The sequence below is a fragment of the Trichomycterus rosablanca genome, chromosome 1 (genome assembly GCF_030014385.1).
Source record: "Trichomycterus rosablanca isolate fTriRos1 chromosome 1, fTriRos1.hap1, whole genome shotgun sequence".
NCBI classification, from domain to species: domain Eukaryota; kingdom Metazoa; phylum Chordata; class Actinopteri; order Siluriformes; family Trichomycteridae; genus Trichomycterus; species Trichomycterus rosablanca.
In genome coordinates this window covers 10968820-10996775 of record NC_085988.1, presented here as the reverse complement: position 1 = coordinate 10996775, position 27956 = coordinate 10968820, and the positions used below count along the sequence as shown (strand labels likewise).

Below are 27956 nucleotides of genomic sequence, written 5' to 3'. Positions count from 1 at the left end.
AGACAAAACGTAGCACTAAGCATTTACCTGCATGACTACGTTACATTAAAATGTTACGTTTGTTTGCGCTGAAACACGCAAACGTTATAACTGCAAATATTAAACCATTTAGGATTGCAGTGAGCTAACAGGTAGAATCCTAACCTTCATTAATGATTAGCCTGATGCTAAGCTACAATGCTAACAGGTAGCTTATTTGACTAGATTAATTTTTTTCTAGCAATTTGACGATTATTCACTAGCAGTGACGATTATTAATTCAAAACGCATTTCAGCAGAGTTGCACATTTTAATGCTCCACAACACTGGTACAATACATCAGTTTATTAACCAATACAGTCAACCTTAGGCTCATTACTATCAGAAAATACTATTTAAGGCCAACGCTTTAAAAATGTGCATTATTTTTCATCAAACCATTGCCAGAGAACTGTGTCTGTAAGATGCAGAGAAAGAAACCTAACCCTCGGAAATCAATATACACCGATAAGCCAAAAGATTAAAACCCACCCCCCATAAATGTGCATGGCAGTGGCTGTTCGGTAGCACTGGTGCATATGTGGGTCAGGGATACATGAAATGTTGGGCTGATGGTGGTATAAAAACCTCACTGACTCTGATAAGGACCAAATTGTTCTGGCCAGACGACTGGGATGAAGTGTCTCAGAAACTGGTGCCCACAGACAGCGGTCAGAGGAGGGACAAACCACTAACCGCCAGATTTATTGATGTCGGAGGAAATGAAGGCTATGGTTTCTGGTACAGACCAACAGAAGAGCTACTGGGGAGATAAAATGGCAAATCATTTTAATCCTGGTGATGAGGTCACAACACATAGATCATCAAACCCTTCTGTATTTGGGATTGCATAGTGCCCATGCTAACTCCTGTCCACTGTTGAAAGCAAATGGACATTGGAGCAATGGAAGAAGGTCAACTGTTTTAATCAAGATTATTTCAACCCTAATGAAGAGATGACACCAGTATGTCCTAACAACATACAGGTGAAAGACCTGCTGGTAATGTCCTGTTGCCAGATACCACATTACACCTTCAGGAGCTGTTGTAAGAGCATATTAGGCGAGTGGTTTTAACGTTGAACATTTTATTTTTGGCTTGTTGAAGAAGAGCAGAACAAAATTCCTCTCACGAGACGTAAAAAAGGACTAATCACAAGTATCACAAACGTTTGAGTGCAGTTGTTACTGCCAAGGGTGTGTTTTATTAGGTTAAGGGGGTGATTACTTTTTCACATTGTTGCTATAGGCTTTTTAATACATTTTTATCTTTTATAAATGTATTAATTTGAAAGTTGCATGTTGTGTTTCCTCTTGTTGTTTTTCTTTTTTGTCAAACTCTGTGGTCATCCATTAAACCCAGTTTGGTCCCGAACCTTCCAGTTCAGTTTGAGTAGACCAAACGCTCATGCTGTGCATTTTCTTCTCCAGGCATCCACGATGGATAAAGGATTGAGTTGCACCGGTCCGGTTGTCCAGGTGTGTTTTCCCAACGTGCGAGCACAGGTGCTGGACAACCTGAATCGACAGCGAGAAGAAGGCCGACTGTGTGACCTGTCCATCCAGGTCCAAGGCCAAGTGTTCAGGGCACATCGATGTGTGCTAGCGGCTTCTTCACCTTACTTTCACGACCAGGTATCTACCAAAATGTTCCACTTCTAGGATTAGACTCGGAACAGTTTTAGTTCTAGTGTAAAGCTATATTAAAATGTTCAGGTATAGATGCAGGGTTAGTTGTCTTAGTCTCTCAGGGCCAGATCTGAAGTCAGGAGAAGCATGCGGTGGATTTTTTTGTATTGGTGGGTGGAAGCAAGGACCTGTTAGGTTGGGAACAAACCCAAAGTCAGTTAAACACCCTATGAAGGTACAGAAGTCATTCTACCTGTTGTATTATTGTACAGCTGAATATCCTTAATTCACCAAATGGCCAAAAGTATATGGACACCCCTACAAATTATTGAGTTCAGGTGTTTCACTGTCCATGGTTAACAAGTGTATAAAGTCAATTATATGAAAAACATTTCCTCTTTTATCTCTCAATCTAGTCTTTCCAGTTCCCAATTGGGAACCTGCCATTGCTCGCACAACCCCCTGATCTGATCAAAAAGAGCTGAGCTTCCACACAGAGCCGTATCACATACGGAGAGCCATACTGAGCTCTATGTGACACTCCTAACCCCCCACCCAACCTGCTTGCACCTGAGCAGGAGCCCAGACCAGTCCTGGAGATTCCGTATAGCAGTGGTCACAGGAAGAGTCCGTCCTCCACTCTATCAAACATGCAAACAGGGTCGATTGTGTTTGTGTGGAAGCCTGGCCAGGTTGGTGGCTCTGCAGAGATATGAACCTCTGCAGTGGTGTGCTAGTGCCTCAGACTGCTGTGCCACCTAAGTCAAGTCAAGTCAACTTTATTTATATAGCGCTTTTTACAATATACATTGTCTCAAAGCAACTTTACAAAATCCAGGACCAACAGATACAAAAACCCCTGTTGAGCAAGCCGAGGGCGACTGTGGCAAGGAAAAACTCCCTGAAAATTACAGGAAGAAACCTTGAGAGGAACCAGACTCAGCAGGGCCCGTCCTTCTTGGGTGGCCTGGAGGAAACTTTAAATAAATACACGATTTACACAAATCATACAAACACAGAATTAAATGATCTAAAAGTCATAACTGGTAATAAATAGATAAATAAATAAATAAATAATAATAGTGTTGTTATCCGCTCTAGTCTTCAATAAAGTCTGTAGTGATTTCTTGTCGTTGCAATTACTCCAGACCCGTCACATCTGACAGGAGCAGCATCGTTGTCCCGGCAGTCTCGACTTTAATCCTTAACCTCGGCGGGTAAACAGGTTTCCATCAGAATGCCCTCGGGGTAAAACAACAGAGAATGTAGTTAATAATGTACAATGCTAGTTGACAAACAGTTTTACAGAGAGTTTTAGACTCCGGCAGCCCTAATTATTACAGCATAACTAAAAGGGAGAGCGAGCAGGTAACAAGGTCATGAAGGCTTTCACAGGACATCAGCGCCCATCTCCCCACCGTCATCAAACCTGAGTGATCGGACAAGAGAGGCAGGACGACAGCAACACAACATCCCTGATCACCACAAGTTTCTATGACCAAGAACCCCCAAGCTCTGCGCCTTTGTCTATATTAATCAAAAGCCTGAGAAAATAAATATGTTTTCAGTCTAGACTTAAACATTGATACTGTGTCCGAATCCCGAACAGAGGCAGGAAGATTATTCCAGAGTTGTGGAGCTTTGTAAGAAAATGCTCTTCCACCAGCTGTGATCTTTTTAATTCTAGGAACTATAAGTAACCCTGCATCTTGTGAAGTGCCCCAGTTATGTTTTATATGTGATTATATATCAGATGCTACGACCCTGACCAGGATAAATGAGCATGACCATGCCCAAGTGTACAAAAACCACAGCTTTATAGAGATGGTTTGCCAGGTTTGTGATAAAGGAAGTCCAGTGGCCTGCACAGAGCCCTGATCTTTGAGATGAATGCCTTCTCATCGTACATCAGTGCCTGACCCCACAAATGCTCATTTTGACTTCCGAAGACTCAATGCAATGTCCTCGACAAGCTCATGGTCAGGTATCCACATACATTTGCTCATATAGTGTAAGTAAGATGTATGCTTTTGTGATTTGTTACATAAAATGTAAAGAATTTCATTGCAAATAAAATGAAGTATGTTTATTGTTTCCACTTTTAGTAGATTTCTTCAAGGATTTAACCTCTAGGACAGGGTTTGTCAAACCCTGGGTCAGGGTAGCGAGCCAGAAATAATACAGTGGTACCTCGGTATACGTCCTTAATCCGTTCCAGATCCTGGGACTTATACTAAACAGGACGTATACCAAACGAATTTTTCCCATAAGAAATAAAGGGAAAATGATTAATCCGTTCCCATGAAAAAAAATCCTGTTGTTATTGGCATATTGTACGTTGATGGGGTTGTATTAAATGATTTATAAAACGGATAGTTCCGGTCCTAAAATCTGATTGGCTGAGCTGCGTTCAAAGCCGTTGTAAAATCACCGTAACGCGCACCTGTGACCATCTCACATCATTCCATATTAATACGCCACTGAAAAGAACAAGTACAAACTTGTTTGAGCACTATTTTAAGTGATGTACTATACATGGAAATGTCCAGATTAATATAAACAGTAATTCTAATCATTAAGCGGGTGTATCGTCCAAGAAATAGTGTAATAGTTTGAGAATGTTATGTTCGCCCTCATGTTGCCTAGCAATACGGCACACCGTTAACGGGACCACAGTACCTGTAGTACAGTACCTGAAAATTCACAGAGTTTTATAGCGCGGGTTGTTCACTGAATGGTAGCAACTGGCGTAATGACGCTCGTGGCTTTGTCTCGCGGGAGGTAAACAAGGGTAGCGCGCGGTGAATGATTTTGACCCGTACAAGTTCTAGCACGCGAGTCGTATTCCAAACAAAGGTCGTGTACCAAGCAAAATATTTCGCGTCCAAACAGGACGTATACCAAGTTGGACTTATTCCAAAGCGGACGTATACCGAGGTTCCACTGTAATAATTAAATAAAAAAACTTGTACACGAACGCCCCCTTGTGTTGGCTTTGTGTTACACTTTGTAAACCCCAGTGGAACCAGATTGCCATCGTTTTCATTAAGTATATTTAGTTTTGTGTTTTGTTTTGATGAATTTGATGTGTTGCCTGGGTCGTGTTAACAACCATGGACAAAATGTAGGTCGCTTGAAAAAAAAAGTTGAAAAACCCTGCTTTAGGTGACCCAGGAAGGTTGGAGGCACTAATATGGACACACTTTATTAAACTGTATATTTATGGTGTGTATGGTCAAAAGAACGTGGACACCTAACCATGAGCAGGTGACCATGCAGATCGTCATATTCTGAACCAGCTTAATGTCCTGCATGCTGGATTATTGGATAGGTCAAAGTGTGACCCATGTGTCAAGTATAGGCAATCGATTGACCAACGTATCAGATTTACAGAAACATTGTAGAGACACTTGACCCTTCTATTTTCCCAGTCATCCCCATTTCTTACATTTACTTCTACAGGTGCTGCTGAAGAACGTGAGCACGGTGTCCCTGCCGTCCGTAATGGACCCGCTGGCTTTTGAGAGCGTCCTGAACTCGGCCTACACGGGTCAGCTGAGCATCGTGCGCGACGACATCGTCAACTACGTGACGGTGGCCAGCTTTCTGCAGATGTGGCACATCGTGGACAAGTGCACGGATATCCTCAAAAGATCACGACCTCTGACCCAGGCCAGCCCGGGCGTCGAGCCGGGCAACTCCACTCACCAGAGTCCCAGCAGCTCCGATTGCTGCCTGAACGAATCGGAGGAGCGGAAAAAGCCCTTCGGGGGGAAACATGGCCCGCTCCCACCTCTGGCCACCTGGAGGAGGCCGCAACAGTTGCCTCAGCATGGGAAATGGGGCCGATCCAGGCTCTTTATGCCCCCCCAGCACAGAGCCGATTCCCCTCCGGTTAATTTCGGGGAGGTGGAGCGGCCGTATAGCCCGGAGGCCGTGAACGAGAGGCGCAACTGGATGCGATCCCGCCTCCGGGGGACGCAGGAGGGCAAGGAACGAGGGATGAGGGAGGCAGATGAGGTGGAAACCAGGAGAGGGGAGAGGTGGATGGAGGCGGACGAAGGTGTGGGAGAGGAATCCGAGTTGGAGGAGGAGGAGCGGCGGGTCGGTGAGTGGAGCGTCTGCATCACTGCAGTTTAACTGTAACTCCTGTCCACCAGAAGGAGCTCTGTTTTTCCTTCAAACATGGATCTTTAAAGAAAGGAATGTCCCACATTCTGACATTTTCTGCACCGTGTGTGTTTCCATGTGTGTTTTACCGTCTCTTCTCTGCTCTTCTCTCCCAGGAGCCTGTGGCCCAGAGGCAGCTCTTAAAAAGGAGGTTGAGAGATTGGGAGACAGGGCAGAGAAAGAGAAAAATCAGGAGGAAGGGTATTCGGCCAATCGGGACACACAAGAAGTCCTCCCTGCTGCACGGGTCCAGTGGCAGCCGGCGGCTGTCTGGTCAGCGGGCTTATGCCCTCAGCCTGGCGGCAAGTTTACCGAGGAACGTCCTGGAGCGACAGATGCTGAAGGGATAGTCTTTGGTTGTTTTGCTGAAGGAGGTTTTGAGGGAGAAACTTACGATGAGATCGAGGATGGGACAGGACAAGTTTCCCAAAGGCCTTTGCTACCCGTGTCGCCTGGCGGTGCCAGAGGACCGGAATTCGTCCTGGGTCCCTCGGAGCTCACCTGGACTCCAGGAGTGCTCTCATCCCCCTCGCATATGCCCTCCCTTCCTCCCTGCTCCTCTCCGGTCCCGTCCTCCTCGTCTCCGCCCTCCCACTCGCCCTACGCCGGCAAGGTGCACTTCTGCCACTGCGGTAAAGCCTTCACCCTGAAGAGCATGCGAGACCGCCACGTCAAGATGCAGCACCTGAACCTGCGACCCTTCGCCTGCCCCGTCTGTGCCAAGAGCTTCAAGATGAAGCACCACCTGACCAAGCACGTCAAGACGCACGGCGCCCTGCGCCCCTACGAGTGCGCGTTCTGCGGCAAGAAGATCATCTGGAGGGACAGTTTCCTCAAACATCAGACCCGCTGCCAGCGCCTCGCCAACAGATCGGCCGGTACAAGCAGGTCCAGCGAGGAAAGGTCAGGGCAGGACGAGCCGGAGTTTGAGTATGGTGGTCAGGTGAAGGTTGAGCAGGGGGAAGGGCTAGCTGCAAGAGTGTCTAGGCAGGACAGAGCTCAAATAGAGCAAGTTCTGAAGGAGGAGGATGGAGTAGGGTACAACTAGATTAGAATAATCAAGGTTTTTAAACATGCTAGGCATGTTTAATTGCCTGGTACAGGTGAGCTAAGGTGAGTACACTTACTTTCAGACCCTGAAGATGGTTTCCTACTTGTCTGAGATTACCGATGAAGCTTCTAGGATCAACACAGAGCTAGACGTGATCTTCTAGTAAGAATCGAGGTTGGAAATCTATATAAGTAAGTTTGGTTTGAAGGTAAGTGGGGAAAATTTAAGTATTAGGGTGGAGCAAGATCAAGTTTAGGTTCAGATACCAGAAGAAGAACTTGTGGATATAAAAGACGTTTGTGTTCTCCATCAGCTTTTAAAAACATGTTCTCCAGATGTGTCTTCTGATTATGAGACAGCAAGACTATGAAGATGAGACCATGTGTGGAAGATACGGCCCTTTTAGAAATTTCTATTCATAAATGGGAAGAAGACCTCTACAGTTTTAAGAACATCCCTGTTTTGCTTATTGTGGAAGTTCTTCTCCTCTGGACATTACAGCATACATTTCAGGAGCAGCTTTTAAAAGAATATAAAAGACGTTTGTGTTCTCCATCATCTTTTAAAACATAGTCTCCAGATGTGTCTTCTCATGAGACAGCAAGACCATGTAAATGAGACCATGTGTGGAAGGGACGGCCCTATTGGATGCCCTATAAGAAATTTATATTCATGAATGGGAAGAAGACCTCTGTAGTTTTAAGATCATCACTGTTTTGAGTTGTTTTGGCTGCTAAGCATGTGCAAATTTACTGTTGTTTTATTACATATAAAAGCGACTCTCAAATTGTTTTCTACTGTCTGCATTAGTGCTCTCTTCTGGATGCAAAATAGCGTCTACACCTTAAGGATTTACCTGCCTACCTATATTTATGGTTTAACCTAACAGTTCTGTGATTTATTTTCTAATAAAAATGAAATGGGGGAGAAATTTTGGGATATTTTGTGTTAGTTAAAAGCACCGGTGTTATCTTTGGACTACGGGAAGATCAGCATCCTTGCATGTACAATCCTGGCTCACTAAACTGCTCTCTCAACCTCTGGGGCTTGCTGGGTGCCGGTGTACCCCTAAAAGCCTCCGCAAACTTCTTTGCAAGTGTCGCACGAATCCGAACGCGCCTTCTCGAGCTTACAAGCTGGCAAACTTCCAGTGGTTTCGCTTTGCCTGTTGTGTCTGCTCCACGGCTGCAGGTGACGCTGTGACATTTATGATGTTAAGTTCCATGACTAGCGAAAAACGATGGCTGCGTCCGAAATCGCAGACTCGAACAGTACGTACTAAATTCGAGGCAGTACGCGCACTGCTCGGCCGGTACAGAAGCTCTTTCAGTATGCAGGTGTTGTGTTTGCATACACAAAAACTGCTGCCCAAGTAGTAGATTATCTCAGTAGATTTCGGACGCAGCTGATGATCACAGTTGAGATGCTCCTTTCATGGCACGCCTCTTTTTTTTACTGACCAATCACATGCATTGTCGCGAAATGTCGTCGTCCGTGGAGTCCGCCCAGCCTTCATGTGCGCGACAAGGCAATCGAAGCCTCTGCGCGACGACCGTGGTTGTTCGCTTTCTCCGCAATTACATCACATTGGCTGCCGGAGGATGTATGCTGAGGCCTTAACAGTGAGCATAGCCATATTTGATTCAAGGACTCCTAGATAATATAACTGATTATTTAATGCTTTTTATGCCTCCTGAAACAGAGAAGATAGAAAGAAAGTCGGCTTCTGCACTTCTCCTGTGTTAAAGATGTCGGTTTTGTTTGTGGTGAAAGTTTTATCCCTCCAGGAGTGGAAAGCAGTGTTCATTTCGTTGACGAATGATTTTCGTCATAGTTTTCGTCAACGAACCTTTTTTTCATGACGAAAACGAGACGATGACTAAATAAAAACTACATAGAAGGATTAAAAACTATGACGAAATGAATCGACACTTTCGTCAACGAATAAAAACGAGACGAAAATGTTTGACAGGGACGAAATCCAATCAGAACTGATTTAGTTTTGTGAAAGGTAGGGACAAGTTAGGAAGAGATCCAATCAGAACTACTTTAGCGTATGTGGAGGGGCGGGACAAGCCGATTAGCCATCCAATCAGTACTAATCTTTTGCAGTACCGCGGCAAGCCCACACTTGCACACATTTGATCTAAACCCGGGAAGACCAGACAAGCTTGTGAACTTTCTTTACTCATGGAACTAGATTAACTCCACAATGTCAACAGGGAGAAAGAGGAGAGCTGATATCTGGACACATTTCTCATTTGACGTCGTGAAAAACAAGACGATGTGTAAACCATGTGTGGAACTGCTGCTCTTATGGTACCCAGTTTTATAAAGAATGTAATATGCAATTTTTTATAAACAATGCATATACTTTTCTGGCAGAGCAGGCCTACTGGTCATTAATCTTTTGTTATTGTTATGCTCAATAAGCAGGTCAGGTAAATAAAGATGTTGTTTGAAATAAGTTAAATTTTAAACTGTTTTTGTGTGTATTGCACATTCAAACAATAATATTCCATAACTGGTTAAAAATGTTTCATTTTGTGTAAGTGTATATAATGACTTAAATAATTTAAGGGAACTGATGACAAAGCATTTACATTTTACACCCTTTATATTTATTTTAGGGCGGCACGGTGGCTAAGTGGGTAGCACTGTCGCCTCACAGCAAGAAGGTCCTGAGTTCGAATCCCAGGTGGGGCGGTCCGGGTCCTTTCTGTGTGGAGTTTGCATGTTCTCCCCGTGTCAGCTTGAGTTTCCTCCGGGTGCTCCAGTTTCCTCCCACAGTCCAAAGACGTGCAAGTGAGGTGAATTGAAGATACTAAATTTTTCCATGACTGTGTTGGATATAACCTTGAGAATCGAATAAACTTGTGTAATGAGTAACTACCGTTCCTGTCATGAATGTAACCAATGTGTAAAAACATGACGTTAAAATCCTAATAAATAAACAAACAAACATGTATTTTAGTCGACTGAATCGACCGTAGATTTAGTCGACTATATTCTTATGATAATTAGTCGACTAAAACTAGACTAAAACTAAAACAATTCAGATGACTAAATTATGACTAAAACTAAATTACATTTTAGTCAAAAGACTATGACTAAAACTAAATCAAAATTTGCTGTCAAAATTAACACTGGTGGAAAGTACACAGATTGTAGAAGCATGATTTAAAGTACAGACCTGTAGGTGTAGCTTGTGCTGATGTTCCTTGGCTCAAAAAGCAATTTTCCAGATGTCTAATAGTGTTCAAAGGCATCAGGCATTGTGAGATAAGACTAGAGTTCAAGTTCAAGAGAGGCTTCATTGTCATTTCAGCCTATACAAGTACATATTGAAATGAAACAACGTTCCTCCAGGATCATGGTGCAACACAGAACAAATGTGCAAGACAATACCACATATACAGTGCAGATACAGAAACGTACAATAAATACAAAAGATTATAATTTCTAATCTAAAGAAATTGAGGGGAGCCGGGCCAAAGACGAGAATACATGGTACTGAGTATCTGATAAGTGAGAATTTACTAAAGACAGATCATGTGAACGGCATCTGAGAAATGTCCCAGAGCTACTTATACAGGATATACTGTACGCTACAGGGAGAGACCTGTAACTCTGATACTTGTAAGCCAGATGGGTGTTAATGGGAGGGGGAGGAAAAACCTGTACTGGGCGGCACGGTGGTGAAGTGGGCAGCACTGTTGCCTCACAACAAGAAGGTCTTGGGTTCGATCCCCAGGTGGGGCAGGTCAGGTCCTTTCTGTGTGGAGTTTGCATGTTCTCCCCGTGTCTGTGTGGGTTCCTCCCACAGTCCAAAGATGTGCAAGTGAGGTGAATTGGAGATACTAAATTGTCCATGACTGTGTTTGATATAAACATGTGAACTGATAAATCTTGTGTAATGAGTAACTAGCGTTACTGTCATGAATGTAACCAAAGTGTAAAACATGACGTTAAAATCCTAATAAAGAAACAAACAGGTACTCTGGTTACCTGAAATGACCACCTCTGTTGCAACACAGAGGCCAGAGGAGAAGGACAAGTCACCAATTGTTATAAACACTTTAATATTTTACCTAACAACAAGTAAATGGGAATATACAGCCATGGTGGCCAGACCTTTGCTTTGTCAGCATGATCAGCTCCCATAAGGTTTATGATTTTTTTTAAATGTAGATGTCTTGGACGTCACTATAAAATCCTGGTATGTGAGGGCCGCTCAGGTGGCGCAGCAGTAAAAACACATACAGAATACATGTAGAATACAGCGTATCGAATCTCAGCTCTGCCTGCTGACTAAGGCTGAGCGGCCACATGAACAATGATTGGCCTGTTGTTCAGATGGGCGGGCTAAGCCAGATGGGGTCTCTCTCTCATGACTGGTGCAATTACGACCTCTGCTGGCTGATTGATGGCGCCTGCACAAAGATGAGAAAAGAGTGCTGTCAGTGTGTGTCTCTCCGTACACAACGCTGAGCTGTGTTGCACTTGTCAAAGTGTAGGTGATGAGATGCATACGGCATGCTGCCCACGTGTCGGAGGGGCGTGGGTTAGCTTCGTTCTACTAAATCGGAGCGGGGATCGGCATTGGTGGAGAGGAAGCATAAAAGGGAGAAAACGGGAAGAAAACGCATAAAGAAAATATATAAAAAATATATATGAGTTTTGGGACACTTTTATTAAATTGTCTTTGTTTTCTGGAATAGTAAATCAAACTCTAATGTTAGTTGATGGGTTTAATCTGTGTTTATGGCTAAATAACCTTCAGTAACAGCTATCATGACCTTTACTTAATTATACATGTTAAGTACTTTATAAAGCACAGATTACAGACATCTGTTCTAACCAGTAGATCCAGTCAGATAGATTTAGTGGGAGCAGTGGAGTGGAACTAAGATTTGCATCAGCGACGCTTCAGTTTCTCCCAGAATAGAGCAGAAACTTCAGCAGATGTTCAACTTCCTTCATCCAAACTCACTGGAGCAGAAGAAGACACGAGTGAACCTCCAGCTAAACCTTCTCTCTCCTACCACTGATCATGATCATGAAGTAAAACAAGAACCAGAAGATCTTCAACGTTCAGCTTTATTTCAGTAGAACAGAAGCAGAGGAAAAACAGAGTAACGACAGAAATATCAGCTCTAGTCTAGATGTCTTAACACCATCCTGGATCTGCTAGGCTACACACTGGCTCTTCTCAAACACGGCCGAATGTTTGGAGCCATCATGGGTGACCGTACACCTGAACTCCTGGCCCTTCTCCCACAGTGCTTTGCTGAGGGTCAGGGTGCTGCCCCGGCTGTAGCGGCCGTTCTTCTCTTCCTCCGCGCTGGTCAGAGCTTTGTCATCTGTTCCGGAGCCGTCCACCGTCCAGCTGACGAGCGCCCCCTGTGGAGAGTAACCAGACAGCAGGCAGAGCAGCGAGGCCGATCCCTCAGACAGCTGCAGGGGGGACGGGGGGAGCAGAGACACGGACGGTGCTGTGGGTTCAGCTGCAGGAGAGAACGAAATACATAGTTCATAATGTTCTAATATTTCTGTAGCTGAGTGTGACTGACATGGTGTTACAAAGTAATCAGACATTCAGAATGAGCGGTTTGTGTTTCCTGATGTGACGAAGGTTCAGCACTCTGAGTTATTCAGGATTAATTCTGCTGTGTGCAGTTTTTACTGTCCTTATTTTAATTACTGTGATTTGTGTCTGTATTTATTCAAATTATCCTCCAGGACACGCAAGAAGGATGGAGGTTCCTGCTGAGTCTGGTTCCTCTCAAGCTTTCTTCCTGTAATTTTAAGGAAGTTTTTCCTTGTCACCGTCACTCTCAGTTTGCTCAACAGGGGCTTTTGGTCTGTTGGTCCTGGATTCTATATAAATAAAATTGACTTGACCGTTCTTTTACACAAACAGCTGGGCGGCACGGTGGCTAATTGGGAAGCACTGTCGCCTCACAGCAAGAAGGTCCTGGGTTCGATCCCCAGGTGAAGAGGTCCGGGTCCTTTCTGTTTGGAGTTTGCATGTTCTCCCCGTGTCCGTGTGAGTTTCCTCCGGGAGCTCCGGTTTCCTCCCACGGTCCAAAGACGTGCAAGTGAGGTGAATTGAAGACACTAAAGTGTCCATGACTGTGTTTGATATTAAACATGTGAACTGATGAATCATGGGTAATGAGTAACTACCGTTCCTGTCATGAATGTAACCAAAGTGTAAAACATGACGTTAAAATTCTAATAAACAAACAGCACAGTTCAAGCACACAAACGTTTACAAACACTGACCTGGTTTACATTGACATTTTTAGCATTTAGCAGACACGCCTTTATCCAAAATGACTTACAGTATACAGTCTGAGCAATTGAGGGTTAAGGGCCTTGCTCAAGGGCCCAACAGCAGCAACCTGGGGCTTAACCAGCGACTAGTCCAGTACCTTAACCACTAGGCTACGACTTGGTTTAGCTTAAACACAGAAACTATTTTATATTTATTAGTTTTAATGTACACTATTAACTATACAGCATATATATGTGTATTTATTATTATAAAACATTAATTTAATATAAAATATATTTATTATTCAAAATAAAATGTATTCAATATTTAATATTAAAAATGCTTATTTATCATTCAAAATAAATACATATTTATTACATATATGTTCAACATTTAAAATATATTTAATGTTCCAAATAAAATATTTATTCAATAATATAAAATATATTCATTTAATATTACACTTAAAATTATTTATTACATTTTTATATTAATAAAATCAATATATATTTAGTATACAAAATAATTATTACGTCTTTGATATAAAATGTATTCATCACAAAATATATCTAGTATATTTATTACAAATATATAAAAAATAACTTTACTACATATTTAATAAAAACTTTTGTCGAGAGTTTAATATAAATAGTTATTTTTTGATGATACTATAATAAGAGACAGATCAGAACTTTATTTGTGATAAAATTCAGTTTTCTTTTTTTATTTTATTTAGAATAAAACTGATTAAAGGAATATAATAATTTAATAAATAAATGTAAATAAATGTTATATGAAATATATTAATTCAGTTCTTAAAATAAAATATATTTACTTAATGTTCAAAATATTTATTCAGCATTCAAAACAAAATGTCATTTTTTATTTTAATAAAATATATTTAATTAAAATATATATAATTAAATAATAAATATAACATATATTTAGTAAAAAGTATTTTACTTACATAATATGAAATAAGTAAGTTAATATTTATGAATTTTTTACTTTTATTTAGTTACTACATTTATTACATATTTAATAAAAAAATATATCTAGTATATTTATTACAAATATCTAAAATGTATTTATTACATATCTATTACATTTATTACATATTTAATATAAAATATATGTATTACACATTTTATTCAGTAACTACTTTTATTACATATTTAATAAAAACTTTTGTCGAGAGTTATTTTTTGATGAAACTGTAATGAAAGACAGATCAGATCAGAACTGTACGTGTGATAACATTTATTTTTCTTGCTTTAATTTTCTCTTGATCTAAATTTTATTCTGAATAAAACTGATTAAAAGAATAAAATAATTTAATAAAGATTATAAAAGAAGAAACACACTTACTTTTCACAACGAATTTGGTGCCTCCACCGAACGTCCACCACAGTGATTCATTCTAATGAAACCGTCATACAAAAACCTCCATCACACACACACACACACACACACACACACTCACACTCACACACACACACACACTCACACACACACACTCACTCACACACACACACACACACACACTCACACACACACTCACACTCACACACACACTCACACTCACTCACACACACACACACACTCACACTCACTCACACACTCACACTCACTCACACACTCACACACACTCACACATACACACACACTCACACATACACACACACACACAGCTGAAATGAAACCGTCTTTAATGCTACAGTTGAAGTAAATATAATGTAAAGGATCTTGAATGGTGTAAATTTGTATTCCGGCGGTTTAAACCAGGAGTTTCGATGAAGCGGTTCTAGATCCAGACTTTCAGCTTAGCATTAGCGCTTCACGCTTCAGCGCTCCTCGAGTCTTTATAGCTCCGTGACTTTAACACTTCAGAACTGAGAGCTGCTGCTCCTGCAACCTCATCCACGTCCAGCACGATGATCTTCATCCACGTCTTCATCTGCACGCTGCTCCTCTGGGTTCAAGGTAAGAGTTTAAAAACATAAACAATGAGCAGCCAATCAGCTAATGAACCAACTCATATGTTGTTTTTATTTCAGGATCCAGAGGTGCAGTTACGGTGACTCAGAGTCCTGAAGTGGAATCAGTTCCTCCAAAAAACACCGTCAGAATTCAGTGTAAATTCAACACTGCTGTTGATGGTGACTGTGGTCCAGAAGGTGAATCCTACTGCCTGAACTGGTACCTGCAGAAACCTGGAGAAGCTCCTAAACTCCTGATTAAATGGGTGAATCATTTACACGGAGACACTCCAGCTCGCTTCAGTGGAAGTGGATCGAAATCTGACTTCACTCTGACCATCAGTGGCTTCCAGCCTGAAGATGCAGGAGATTACTACTGTCAGAGTTACCACAGTGGTGGAGTGTTCACACAGTGTTTCAGTGTGGTACAAAAACCTCCCTCAGTGAGAGCGACTGCAGGTACAAAGAGGAACCAACACAGAACAACACACATCACATGAAAAGACTCGTCTGTTAGACAAATCCACCTTCCTCAGCTGAGGGTTAGATTTTCTCCTGTTTCTCATTCAGTGTTGAAGCGACTGCAGCACTAAACTGTACCACAGTCTGGATCTTCTGCAGTGAAGGACGCCATGTAGAGCTAATCTATGAACACTACAGAGAAAAGACTGCATTATCACTCATATTCATATAAAACTTCACTTCTTCATGCACTTTATGACACTGGAAACACTGGAACTGTCACTGGGACTAAACGATCAATATTAATCAGCCAGAAGTGTCTGACCATGAGCTTGTTGGACGTCCAGTTTTCAAATGAAAAGGTATCAAAACAGAGTGACCTCTGTGTGACCTGTCCAGATAGAACAGCCACTCTGTGCACAATTCTGTCTGTGGGAATTTGTGCCTGTTCAGTCAAAAGACGACAGCATTTATATGGCTGGGTGCTGATGTTGATGTTCCAGTTCATTCCAAACCTTTGCTTTTCTTCATGTCTTTATAGAGCTTGCTCATGCTGGAAGAGGAAAGGACCTTCCCTAAACTGATTCTGCAAAGTTGGAAGCGCATTGTTTCCTTAATATAATTGATTTACATCGATTAGGCATAACATTATGACCACCTCCTTGTTTCTACACTCACTGTCCATTTTATCAGCTCCACTTACCATATAGAAGCACTTTGTAGTTCTACAATTACTGACTGTAGTCCATCTGTTTCTCTGCATACTTTGTTGGCCCCCTTTCATGCTGTTCTTCAATGGTCAGGATCCCCACAGGACCACCACAGAGCAGGTATTATTTAGGTGGTGGATGATTCTCAGCACTGCAGTGACACTGACATGGTGGTGGTGTGTTAGTGTGTGTTGTGCTGGTATGAGTGAATCAGACACAGCAGCGCTGCTGGAGTTTTTAAACACCTCACTGTCACTGCTGAACTGAGAATCGTCCACCAACCAAAAATATCCAGCTAACAGCGGCCAGTGGGCAGCGTCCTGTGACCACTGATGAAGGTCTAGTGCAGGGGTGGGCAATTCAATTTTCCAAGGGGCCACATAAGAAACTGGGACTGTTGTGGAGGGCCGGACCAATAAGGTGAACTTAATTCTGCTCAATATTAATTTTATCTCTTTATTTACATTTACATTATTTACATTACATTCAGCATTTAGCAGACGCCTTTATCCAAAGCGACTTACAGTACAGTTACAGTCTGAGCAATTGAGGGTTAAGGGCCTTGCTCAAGTTCTAATAGGCTGTTAATGTTTAGATGTTACAATCAGACAATTAGAAGTAGGCAGAGTAAAAACATCAACATTATTTTACTATTCAAACAAAGAAATGCAAAAAAAAACAAAAAACAAATGTGAACAAATGTGCAGGTTTTTAAACTATTTTGTTTTGAGTCTAATTACCACATTTGTTTTTCAGTCCTTTGTTATTGTTGAATATTCTTATTAAAATCACAAAGCTGGTCCTGACTGCTTCAGATCTGGTTGTGTTAAACCTTATAATAAGTCCTTGTTGCTTGTAGTTTAGTTAGTGAAGCTTCAGGTGTGACGCTCCGCATCGTTCATGTTCTTGTATTTCTCAGTTTAGTACCATAACAGCGATTTAAACCCTAAATTGTGATCGTTAAACAGCTTTACACCTGACTTCAGTGAATAAATACTTCAGAAGTTCACGTCTTGTTAAAAACTCCACCGTCAGTCACACTCAGTTCTGTTCGCATTACAGTGAAGCTGGATACAGTCGCGCACAATTAAATCGAAACTTACGAAAATGTAAAGACACGGCGCTCCCGTCAAAATCAATCCTGTTATATTGCATGTTTGATGTACATTTATTTACGTCTGATTTTTTATTGCCTCAAACCTTGTGCAGGCCGACTGGGGATGTCTCGTGGGCCGGATGTGGCCCCCGGGCCGTACAATGCCCAGGTCTGGTCTAGAAGATGACCGACTCAAACAGCAGCAATAGATGAGTGATCGTCTCTGACTTTACATCTACAAGGTGGACCAACTAGGTAGGAGTGCCTAATAGAGTGGACAGTGAGTGGACACGGTATTTAAAAACTCCAGCAGCGCTGCTGTGTCTGCTCCAGTCATACCAGCACAACACACACTAACACACCACCACCATGTCAGTGTCACTGCAGTGCTGAGAATGATCCACCACCTAAATAATACCTGCTCTGTGGTGGTCCTGTGGGGGTCCTGACCATTGAAGAACAGGGTGAAGCATGTAGAGAAACAGATGGACTACAATCAGTAATTGTAGAACTACAAAGTGCTTCTATATGGTAAGTGGAGCTGATAAAATGGACAGTGAGTGTAGAAACAAGGAGGTGGTTTTAATGTTATGGCTGATCAGTGTTAGTGATTGTTGTGGCTGAAACCTATAAATTCAAAAATGAAATGGGGTGTCCCAATACTTTTGTCTATATAAGTGTACGTTTATACGTTTATACGTTTATTGCCGGTTTTCTGAAAATCTACAGGGTAAAAATTACACATAAATCAGACCACTGAAATGTCAGACAGGTTCATGGTGAGGCATCCAAATACTTTTGTACATACGGTGCAGATCTAGTGGGATCAGTGGAGTGAAAGTAAGATTTGCATCAGAGACGCTTCAGTTTCTCCCAGAATAGAGCAGAAACTTCAGCAGATGTTCAACTTCCTTCATCCACACTCACTGGAGCAGAAGAAGACACGAGTGAACCTCCAGCTAAACCTTCTCTCTCCTACCACTGATCATGATCATGAAGTAAAACAAGAACCAGAAGATCTTCAACGTTCAGCTTTATTTCAGTAGAACAGAAGCAGAGGAAAAACAGAGTAACGACAGAAATATCAGCTCTAGTCTAGATGTCTTAACACCATCCTGGATCTGCTAGGCTACACACTGGCTCTTCTCAAACACGGCCGAATGTTTGGAGCCATCATGGGTGACCGTACACCTGAACTCCTGGCCCTTCTCCCACAGTGCTTTGCTGAGGGTCAGGGTGCTGCCCCGGCTGTAGCGGCCGTTCTTCTCTTCCTCCGCGCTGGTCAGAGCTTTGTCATCTGTTCCGGAGCCGTCCACCGTCCAGCTGACGAGCGCCCCCTGTGGAGAGTAACCAGACAGCAGGCAGAGCAGCGAGGCCGATCCCTCAGACAGCTGCAGGGGGGACGGGGGGAGCAGAGACACGGACGGCTTCAGCGCGGGGCCGGCTGTAGAGAAATGAAGACAGAACGTCTCTGTAACTTTGTAGCTCTGATATTAAGCTCTGATATTAAACTTTTAGGTTCTTTATTATCACAGACAATCATTTTCACATCGTGTCCTCAAGTCTAGAGTGAAGATGAGACAGAAGCACAGAGGTTCTTCATGTTGGAATCAGCTGCAGTGCTGAACCATCAGTACCTTTAACCAGTAGCTTAAACTCCACTAACTAGCAATGACACGTTATTAAAACATCAGCTTTGACTAATTTGCTGGTACATCCAGTCATTCTGATATTTTCAAACTTTCAGGGTTATATTGATATAGGCAGTGTTAGCTCAGCAGTTAACTTACTGCACTACTGATCGAGTGGTCTCAGGTTCAATCCCACCATTGCCAAATTTCCACTGTTGAATCCACGAATAAGCTCGTTTGCTTGTATTGTATTCTGTCACAGCTGTAATTTGCTTTAGGTAAAGGTTTCTGCTAGAAGTCGTCAATGTGGGGGGTTTATGTTAGGGGTTCTATTGATAACGTTATATAATAACCACCCAACAACTGTTTTACAACGTCCCAGTCTTTTAGCATCTTTAGCACAACATTGTAAAAAAACGTTCTTTCAGTAAGTAAAATGGACCTTACAAGTACATTTTATTGTAGGACCCGTGATGGACTGGCATCTGGGGTGTGTTGCTGGAATCACTGGGCACAATGCAGACCCACCATGACTGATCACTAACACCATGTATTTATTAAACACCAACCTACTTTAATTTCACCATAAAACAGTTTTACATGTATTTATTTAATTAAATAATTAATTTATTCATGTATTTGTGTTTGTAATAAAAAACCTGAATTTTAAATTTAATATTAAATAATTATTTGAGAGTTAAATATAAACTATATTTCTTATCTAATTGGCCTATAATATGTTTCTTAAATGTTTAATATAAAATATATATTTTTATTCTATATTATATATAATAGATTATATAAAATCTATTTATTACAATATATATATATATATATATATATATATATATATATATATATAATATTAAATATATAATAAATATTTTATGTATATTTAATGTAAATATATTTATTAAAATATATATAGTGCATATTAAATATATAATAAATATTTTATGTATATTTAATATAAATATATTTATTACAATATATATACTGCATATTAAATATATAATAAATATTTTATGTATATTTAGTATACAATATATTTATTAAAATATATATAGTGCATATTAAATACATAATACATATTTTATGTATATTTAATATAAAATATATTACTTACAGTATATATAGTGCATATTAAATATATAATAAATATTTTATGTATATTTAATATAAAATATATTTATTACAATATATATACAGTATATAGTACATATTAAATATATAATAAATATTTTATGTATATTTAATATAAATATATTTATTACACTATATATAGTGCATATTAAATATATAATAAATATTTTATGTATATTTAATATAAAATATATTTATTACAATATATATATATATATATATATATATAGTGCATATTAAATATATAATAAATATTTTATGTATATTTAATATAAAATATATTAATTACATTATATATATAGTGTATATTAAATACATAATAAATATTTTATGTATATTTAATGTAAAATATATTTATTACAATATAGATATACTGTATATAGTGCATATTAAATATATAATAAATATTTTATGTATAATTAATATAAATATATTTATTACAATATATATATATAGTGCATATTAAATACATAATACATATTGAATATAAATTATATTTATTACGTCTTTAATATAAAATATTGTTATTGTATTTTAATATAAAACATTTATTACATTTATCACATTTTTTTTCCAGCAACTATGCTTAATAAATATTTAATATAAAAACATACTGAGAGTTTAATATAAATAAAAACGTGTGATAACATTTATTTTTCTTGGTTTAATTTTCTCTTGATCTAAATTTTATTCTGAATAAAACTGATTAAAATAATAAAATAATTTAATAAAGATTATAAAAGAAGAAACACACTTACTTTTCACAACGAATTTGGTGCCTCCACCGAACGTTCTCCACAGTGATTCATTCTAATGAAACCGTCATACAAAAACCTCCATCACACACACACACACACACACTCACACACACACTCACACACACACTCACACTCACACACACACACACACACACACTCACACACACACACACACTCACACACACACACACACACACACTCACACACAAACACACTCACACACACTTCAGCTTTCACGTTGTATACCAAACATGTACAATCTTTATTCAGCTGAAATGAAACCGTCTTTAATGCTACAGTTGAAGTAAATATAATGTAAATTTGTATCCTGGCGGTTTAAACCAGGGGTTTCGATGAAGCGGTTATAGATCCAGACTTTCAGCTTAGCATTAGCTCTTCACGCTTCAGCGCTCCTCGAGTCTTTATAGCTCCGTGACTTTAACACTTCAGAACTGAGAGCTGCTGCTCCTGCAACCTCATCCACGTCCAGCACGATGATCTTCATCCACGTCTTCATCTGCACGCTGCTCCTCTGGGTTCAAGGTAAGAGTTTAAAAACATAAACAACGAGCAGCCAATCAGCTAATCAATCACCTCATATATGTTGTTTTTATTTCAGGATCCAGAGGTGCAGTTACGTTGACTCAGACTCCTGAAGTGGAATCGGTTCCTCCCAAAAACACCGTCAGAATTCAGTGTAAAGTCAACACTGCTGTTCATCATGACTGTGGTCCATCTGGTGTCTCCTACGACTGCCTGAGCTGGTACCTGCAGAAACCTGGAGAAGCTCCTAAACTCCTGATTAAATGGGTGAATCATTTACACGGAGACACTCCAGCTCGCTTCAGTGGAAGTGGATCGAAATCTGACTTCACTCTGACCATCAGTGGCTTCCAGCCTGAAGATGCAGGAGATTACTACTGTCAGAGTTACCACAGTGGTGGAGTGTTCACACAGTGTTTCAGTGTGGTACAAAAACCTCCCTCAGTGAGAGCGACTGCAGGTACAAAGAGGAACCAACACAGAACAACACACATCACATGAAAAGACTCGTCTGTAAGACAAATCCACCTTCCTCAGCTGAGGGTTAGATTTTCTCCTGTTTCTCATTCAGTGTTGAAGCGACTGCAGCACTAAACTGTACCACAGTCTGGATCTTCTGCAGTGAAGGACGCCGTGTAGAGCTAATCTATAAACACTACAGAGAAAAGACTGCAGTATCACTCATATTCATAATACACAATTAATGCACCTCACTATGGATCATAACACACAAAAAGGAAATCTAAATCTAATTATGTCTCTAATTCTCTTTATGTGTTGATGTTTGGAGCGCTGGTTGAAGCTGCTAACTGTCCTCGTCCACTCCACACAATATTACCAGTACGTGTACCGCTTGACTTCTTCATGCACTTTATGACCTGCCATGCTGATCAAACAGGGTTTAGTCTGAACTGACAGTGTTCATTCTGCTGCTGGGAACACTGGAAACACTGGAACTGTCACTGGGACTAAACGATCAATATTAATCAGTCAGAAGTATCTGACCATGAGCTTGTTGGACGTCCAGTTTCCAAATTAAAAGGTATTAAAACAGAGTGACCTCTGTGTGACCTGTCCAGCTAGAACAGCCACTCTGTGCACAATTCTGTCTGTGGGAATTTGTGCCTGTTCAGTTAAAACATGACAGCAGTCGTATGGCTGGGTGCTGATGTTGATGTTCCAGTTCATTCCAAACCCGAGCTTTTCTTCATGTCTTTATAGAGCTCATTCATGCTGGAACAGAAAGGGATCTTCCCTAAACTGATTCTGCAAAGTTGGAAGCGCATTGTTTCAATAATTCAATAATTAGAAGAAGTATCCCAATACTTTTGTCCATATAGTGTACGTTTATACATTTATTGCTGGTTTTCTGAAAATCTGTGGGGTCAAAATTATACATAAATCAAACATTATAACACCTGAAACAGGTTTATGGTAAGGTGTCCAAATACTTTTGGCCATACGGTGCAGATCTAGTGGGATCAGTGGCACGAAACTAAGATTTGCATTAGTGACGCTTTACACTTCAGTTTCTCCCAGAATAGAGCAGAAACTTCAGCAGATGTTCAACTTCCTTCATCCAAACTCACTGGAGCAGAAGAAGACACGAGTGAACCTCCAGCTAAACCTTCTCTCTCCTACCACTGATCATGATCATGAAGTAAAACAAGAACCAGAAGATCTTCAAACTTCAGCTTTATTTTTGTGGATTCTAGATGTCTGAAAACCATTCTGGATATGATCAGGGGGTTCCCCAAGGTTCTGTCCTTGGACCAGTGTTATTTATACTATGTATCCCTTCGTTAGGGCAGTTTGAGCCCTTAGACAGCACTGCATGATAAATAAAGCCACATGAGCTCTGGAGTACTTAAGAAAAGCGTTGTTACTTAACACAGTCTACCACTGCATCAAAAAAAATGCAACCTGAAACTATATTGCGCAAAAAAGAAAGCCGGACATCATTTCTATACAGAAATGTCATCAACTTCTCTTGGAAAATTCATGCTGTGGTCAGATGACTCAGTGTTTCAGCTCAGAACACCGAGTTCTTGACCATACAGAGTGGTATTAGTGAAACCCGACATCTGTCATTAATACAGAGGCATGTTTTGGGATTTTAGAAAGACCTCCTGCCATCAAAGTGATGTAATTTTTTGAGAAGTCCATGATTATTTCAGTAGGAAGATTCAGTAGGCCTCATTCTACATGCGCTACAACAGTGTGGCTTTGTAGACACAGAGTGTGTGTGCTTGACTGGCCTGCCTGCAGTCCAGATCCGTCTCCAATTAAAACGTACGTCGCATCATAAAGAGGAGAATCAGATGACTGCGACCACGGACTGTTGAGCAGCTGAAATCTCGTATCCAGCAAGAAATGAGAAAAAATTAACTTCACAAACCATTAAAAAGTCTTATTAATAGGAAAGTTGATGGAACACGGGGGAACACGCCTCTGTCCCAACTTTTTTGGAGTGTGTTTACATTTTCAGTCAGAATATTGGAAATCGTTTCTTTCTACTTTTTATCAGTTAAATAAAGATTAAAGAGAATTAACACATCACAGATTTTTTTTACAGCTTTTACACAGTGTCCCAACTTTTTGCAAGTGTGATTTAGGGAGTTTTTTTTTACCATTGTTGCTTTCAGCTGCACAACAGGGGTCTGTAAAGTTGCTTTGTCACCATGTCCATAGTAAAAAATGCAATCCAAACAAACTGAATTTGATTTACAGACGCCGTCCTTCCTCCAAAACATCACATCTGGGGCACTTATACAACCCCTGGCAAAAATTATGGAATCATCACTCTTGGAAGATGTTCTGTCAATTGTTTAATTTTGTAAAAAAAAAAAAATCACAGACATGCCACAAAACTATCATTTTTCAAAATGTCAACCTTCTGGCATTAAGAAACAATAAAAAAAAGAAACAAATATAATAGTTGTGGTCAGTCACAATTGCTTTTTTTTAGATCAAGTAGAGGAAAAAAATATGGAATCACTCAAATCTGAGGAAAAAATTATGGAATCATTAGAAAACACTGCACCATTATTACTTTGTTGCACCACCTCTGGCTTTTATAATGGTTTAAACTCTCTGAGGCATGGAGTTAACTAATGACAGTATTCTTCATCAATCTGCCTTCAACTGTCTCTTATTGCTGTTGCCAGATCAGCTTTGCAGGTTGGAACCTTGTCATTGACCATTTTCTTCAATTTCCACCAGAGATTTTCAAATGGATTGAGATCCGGACTATTTGCAGGCCATGCCATTGACATTATATGTTTTCTTGAAGGAAAGTTTTCACGTCCTTTGCCCTATGGCAAGATGCATTATCATCTTGAAAAATGAAGTCATCACCACCAAACATCCTTTCAACTGATGGAATAAGAAAAGCGTCCAAAATTTCAATGTGGACTTTGGCATTTATTGAAGACCATCTCCCCTGTGCCTTTACCCGACATGCAGGCCCATATCATCAACAACTGTGGAAATTAACATGTTTTCTTTAGGCAGTTATCTTCATAAATTTCATTGGACAGACACCAAACAAAAGTTCCAGCATCATCACCTTGCCCAATGCAGATTCGCGATTCATCACTGAAGATTACTTTTATCCAGTCACCCACAGTCCACGATTGCTTTTCTTTAGCCTACTTTAACCTTGTTCTTTTCTTTTTAGGTGTTAATGATGGCTTTTGTTTGGCTTTTCTGTATGTAAATCCCATTTCTTTTAGGTGATTTCTTACAGTTCAGTCACAGACATTGACTCCACTTTCCGGCCACTTGTTTCTCATTTGTTTTGTTGTGCATTTTCTGTTTTCAAGACATATTGCTTTAAGTTTTCTATCTTGATGCTTTGATGTCTTACTTGGTCTACCAGTATGCTTCCCTTTTACAACCTTCCCATTTTGTTTGTACTTGGTCCAGATTTTACACACAGCTTACTGGGAACAACCAACATCTTTTGCGACATTCCACAATGATTTATCTTCTTGAAGGAGTTTTATAATCCTCTCATTTGTTTCAACTGACATATCTTGTGTTGGAACCATGATTCATGACAATATGCTTTGTGCAACAGCTCTCCGAGGTGTGAGCACTCTTTTTAAACTGAAGAATAATTAGCAAATCTAATCTGCTGCAGATGTTTTGTTTTTAAACTGCAAATGACAGAGTGATTCCATAATTTTTTCCTCAGATTTGAGTGATTCCATATTTGTTTCCTCTACTTGATCTAAAAAAAGCAATTGTGACTGACCACAACTATTATATTTGTTTCTTTTTTTTATTGTTTCTTAATGCCAGAAGGTTGACATTTTGAAAAATGATAGTTTTGTGGCATGTCTGTGATTTTTTTTTTTTTACAAAATTAAACAATTGACAGAACATCTTCCAAGAGTGGTGATTCCATAATTTTTGCCAGGGGTTGTATGAGTATCAGGGAGTCCAGCTGTGTGCTGTAGTGCAGTGGTCTCCAACCACCGTGCCACGGACCGGTCATTTATCATCGGACCACACAGAAATAATAAAGAATTCATTTTTTTCTGTTTTATTGACAATCACACTCTGAAATATGTTTTTATTTTTCAAAATAAAATACCCCTCCGCCATAAAAACACTAAACTATCAAACTTTACATCCTAGAAAATAATGTGCAATTTATAGGGACTTCTTTATTTTTTTCTGTAAAGTTCTTAAAACCACACGTGTATTTTTGTATCTAATGTGTATATGTTTATTTGTAAATACATGTGTATATACAGTGTATGTCTGTGTGTACATACATGTACCGTCAAGGAGATGCTCAAAAATTTCGTTGTGCACTGTGCAATGACAATAAAGGCATTCTATTCTATTCTATTCTATTCTATTCTATTCTATTCTATTCTATTCTATTCTAAAAAAAAGCTCAGGGTTCCCACTGATTTTCCATCATTGGTGAGCAGTATCGTTATGCACTTTGTAATTTCGTATAATTGTATTTTAAATCCTCCCGCCCCCGCGGTCCGTGGTGTAAACAAGGTTGGGGACTGCTCCTGTAGTGCCAATCTGCCAGGAACTGGGATTCATCTTTGACATGGAGAATTTTTCTGGACTTATAAATGTTTTCACAGTATTATGTACAGTAGATGGTGAAAAAATTCATTTATATGCAATTCTTTCCTCAAGTTTGGAACACAGTGGCAGACATCCCAAGTTGCAAAAACTCATTTCATGGAGGTACCCCCGGACCCCCCAAAAAAAACACGCACACACACACACACACACAAAAAGAAGCTAAAAAATCTCTCGCACACACCAAAGGATTATGGGTGATAACAGAACTTTTAGAAGCTGCCAGCTACTAAGCTAACTGTTTGCATCACAAACACATTAATGTGTACTACATAGTGCACTAGATAGTGTGATATTTTGCCTCCGTCCCAACTTCGTGGAGTGTGTTGCAGCATCAAATTCTAACTGTGTTGGTGAAAACAGTATACTTAAGTAGCACTTCAATATGCTAAAGTGCACTAAAGTGTATTATTGTCACACTAATGATCAATGTACTTAAATAGTGCTAAAAATGGAACAACTATTTTTGTACTTAATATACTTTAGTTGTACAAAAATAATACAAAAGATCGACTTTAATTGTATTAAGTACTAAACTGTACTAAATTGGGACTATTTTAAGTATATTTAATTTAGCTTATGTATACTACAGCATGTGTATTTAACATACACTTAAAGTGAAAATAAAGCACATTTATTTAATCAGTATTCCAAGTGCACTTGAAGTACTTTAACCTATTTTTAAAAATATATTTCCACTTCCTGTCTTTCTAGACCTGATTCTTTGTAATGTATAACAAAATATTTATTAGCCACGCACACTGATCTCTGTTTTTCAGTTTTTTTTTAGCAGGAACCATTAACCAGTAGGAGTCGTAACTGCTTTTGTTTTGAGATTATGAGACGTTTAGCAGAGGCGAGGTTTAAAGGCACGAGTTTGACATGTCATCATACACCGATTAGGCATAACATTATGACCGCCTTCCTAATATCGTGTTGGTCCCCCCTTTGCAGCCCCATACACAACAAACTGTGATGCTCTGTGTATTGAAACCACACGGGCCAGCCTTCGTTCCCCACGTGCATCAATGAGCCTTGGCCGCCCATGACCCTGTCGCCGGTTTACCACTGTTCCTTCCTTGGACCACTTTTGATAGATACTGACCACTGCAGACCGGGAACACCCCACAAGAGCTGCAGTTTTGGAGATGCTCTGACCCAGTCGTCTAGCCATCACAGTTTGGCCCTCGTCAAACTCGCTCAAATCCTCACGCTCATGACAGAAAGATTCATCAGTTCAAGATCACGGACAATTTTGTGTCTCCAATTAATCTCACTTGCACGTCTTTGGACTGTTGAAGGAAACCGTAGCACCCGGAGAAAACCCACACAAACGCGGAGAGAACATGCAAATCTACACAGAAAGGACCCT

General features: G+C 40.0%; 1 protein-coding gene, 2 long non-coding RNA genes and 1 gene segment (V, D, J or C); 2 read left to right on the top strand and 2 right to left on the bottom strand.

Moving 5' to 3' along the window:
- The first annotated feature begins 1448 nt into the window (after positions 1–1448).
- On the top strand, positions 1449–7830 carry zbtb22a (zinc finger and BTB domain containing 22a). The gene is made up of 3 exons (XM_062999790.1): positions 1449–1652; positions 5109–5754; positions 5933–7830. The coding sequence occupies exons 1-3, from the start codon at positions 1458–1460 to the stop codon at positions 6862–6864; spliced, it is 1773 nt and encodes a 590-aa protein (XP_062855860.1). The 5' UTR covers positions 1449–1457; the 3' UTR covers positions 6865–7830.
- Positions 7831–11949: 4119 nt separating this feature from the next.
- LOC134318836 (uncharacterized) lies at positions 11950–14726 on the bottom strand. The gene is made up of 2 exons (XR_010013434.1): positions 14516–14726; positions 11950–12374 (listed from the first exon to the last, which is right to left on the bottom strand). It is a non-coding gene; the product is annotated as an uncharacterized LOC134318836 (long non-coding RNA).
- Positions 14727–15081: 355 nt separating this feature from the next.
- LOC134335479 (immunoglobulin kappa variable 6-21-like) lies at positions 15082–15719 on the top strand. The segment is given in 3 exon segments: positions 15082–15130; positions 15205–15585; positions 15697–15719. Coding segments are annotated over 3 exon segments (453 nt in total).
- Positions 15720–18410: 2691 nt separating this feature from the next.
- LOC134318830 (uncharacterized) lies at positions 18411–21214 on the bottom strand. Its single transcript, XR_010013433.1, has 2 exons — positions 20927–21214; positions 18411–18838 (listed from the first exon to the last, which is right to left on the bottom strand). It is a non-coding gene; the product is annotated as an uncharacterized LOC134318830 (long non-coding RNA).
- Positions 21215–27956: the final 6742 nt, after the last annotated feature.

Excerpts from the sequence above, each read along its gene's own strand:
- zbtb22a (XM_062999790.1), top strand. The coding sequence starts at position 1,458 with ATGGATAAAGGATTGAGTTGCACCGGTCCGGTTGTCCAGGTGTGTTTT. Across the intron at positions 1,653-5,108 it reads CACCTTACTTTCACGACCAG|GTGCTGCTGAAGAACGTGAG; the intron begins GTATCTACCAAA and ends TTACTTCTACAG. Across the intron at positions 5,755-5,932 it reads GGAGGAGGAGCGGCGGGTCG|GAGCCTGTGGCCCAGAGGCA; the intron begins GTGAGTGGAGCG and ends CTTCTCTCCCAG.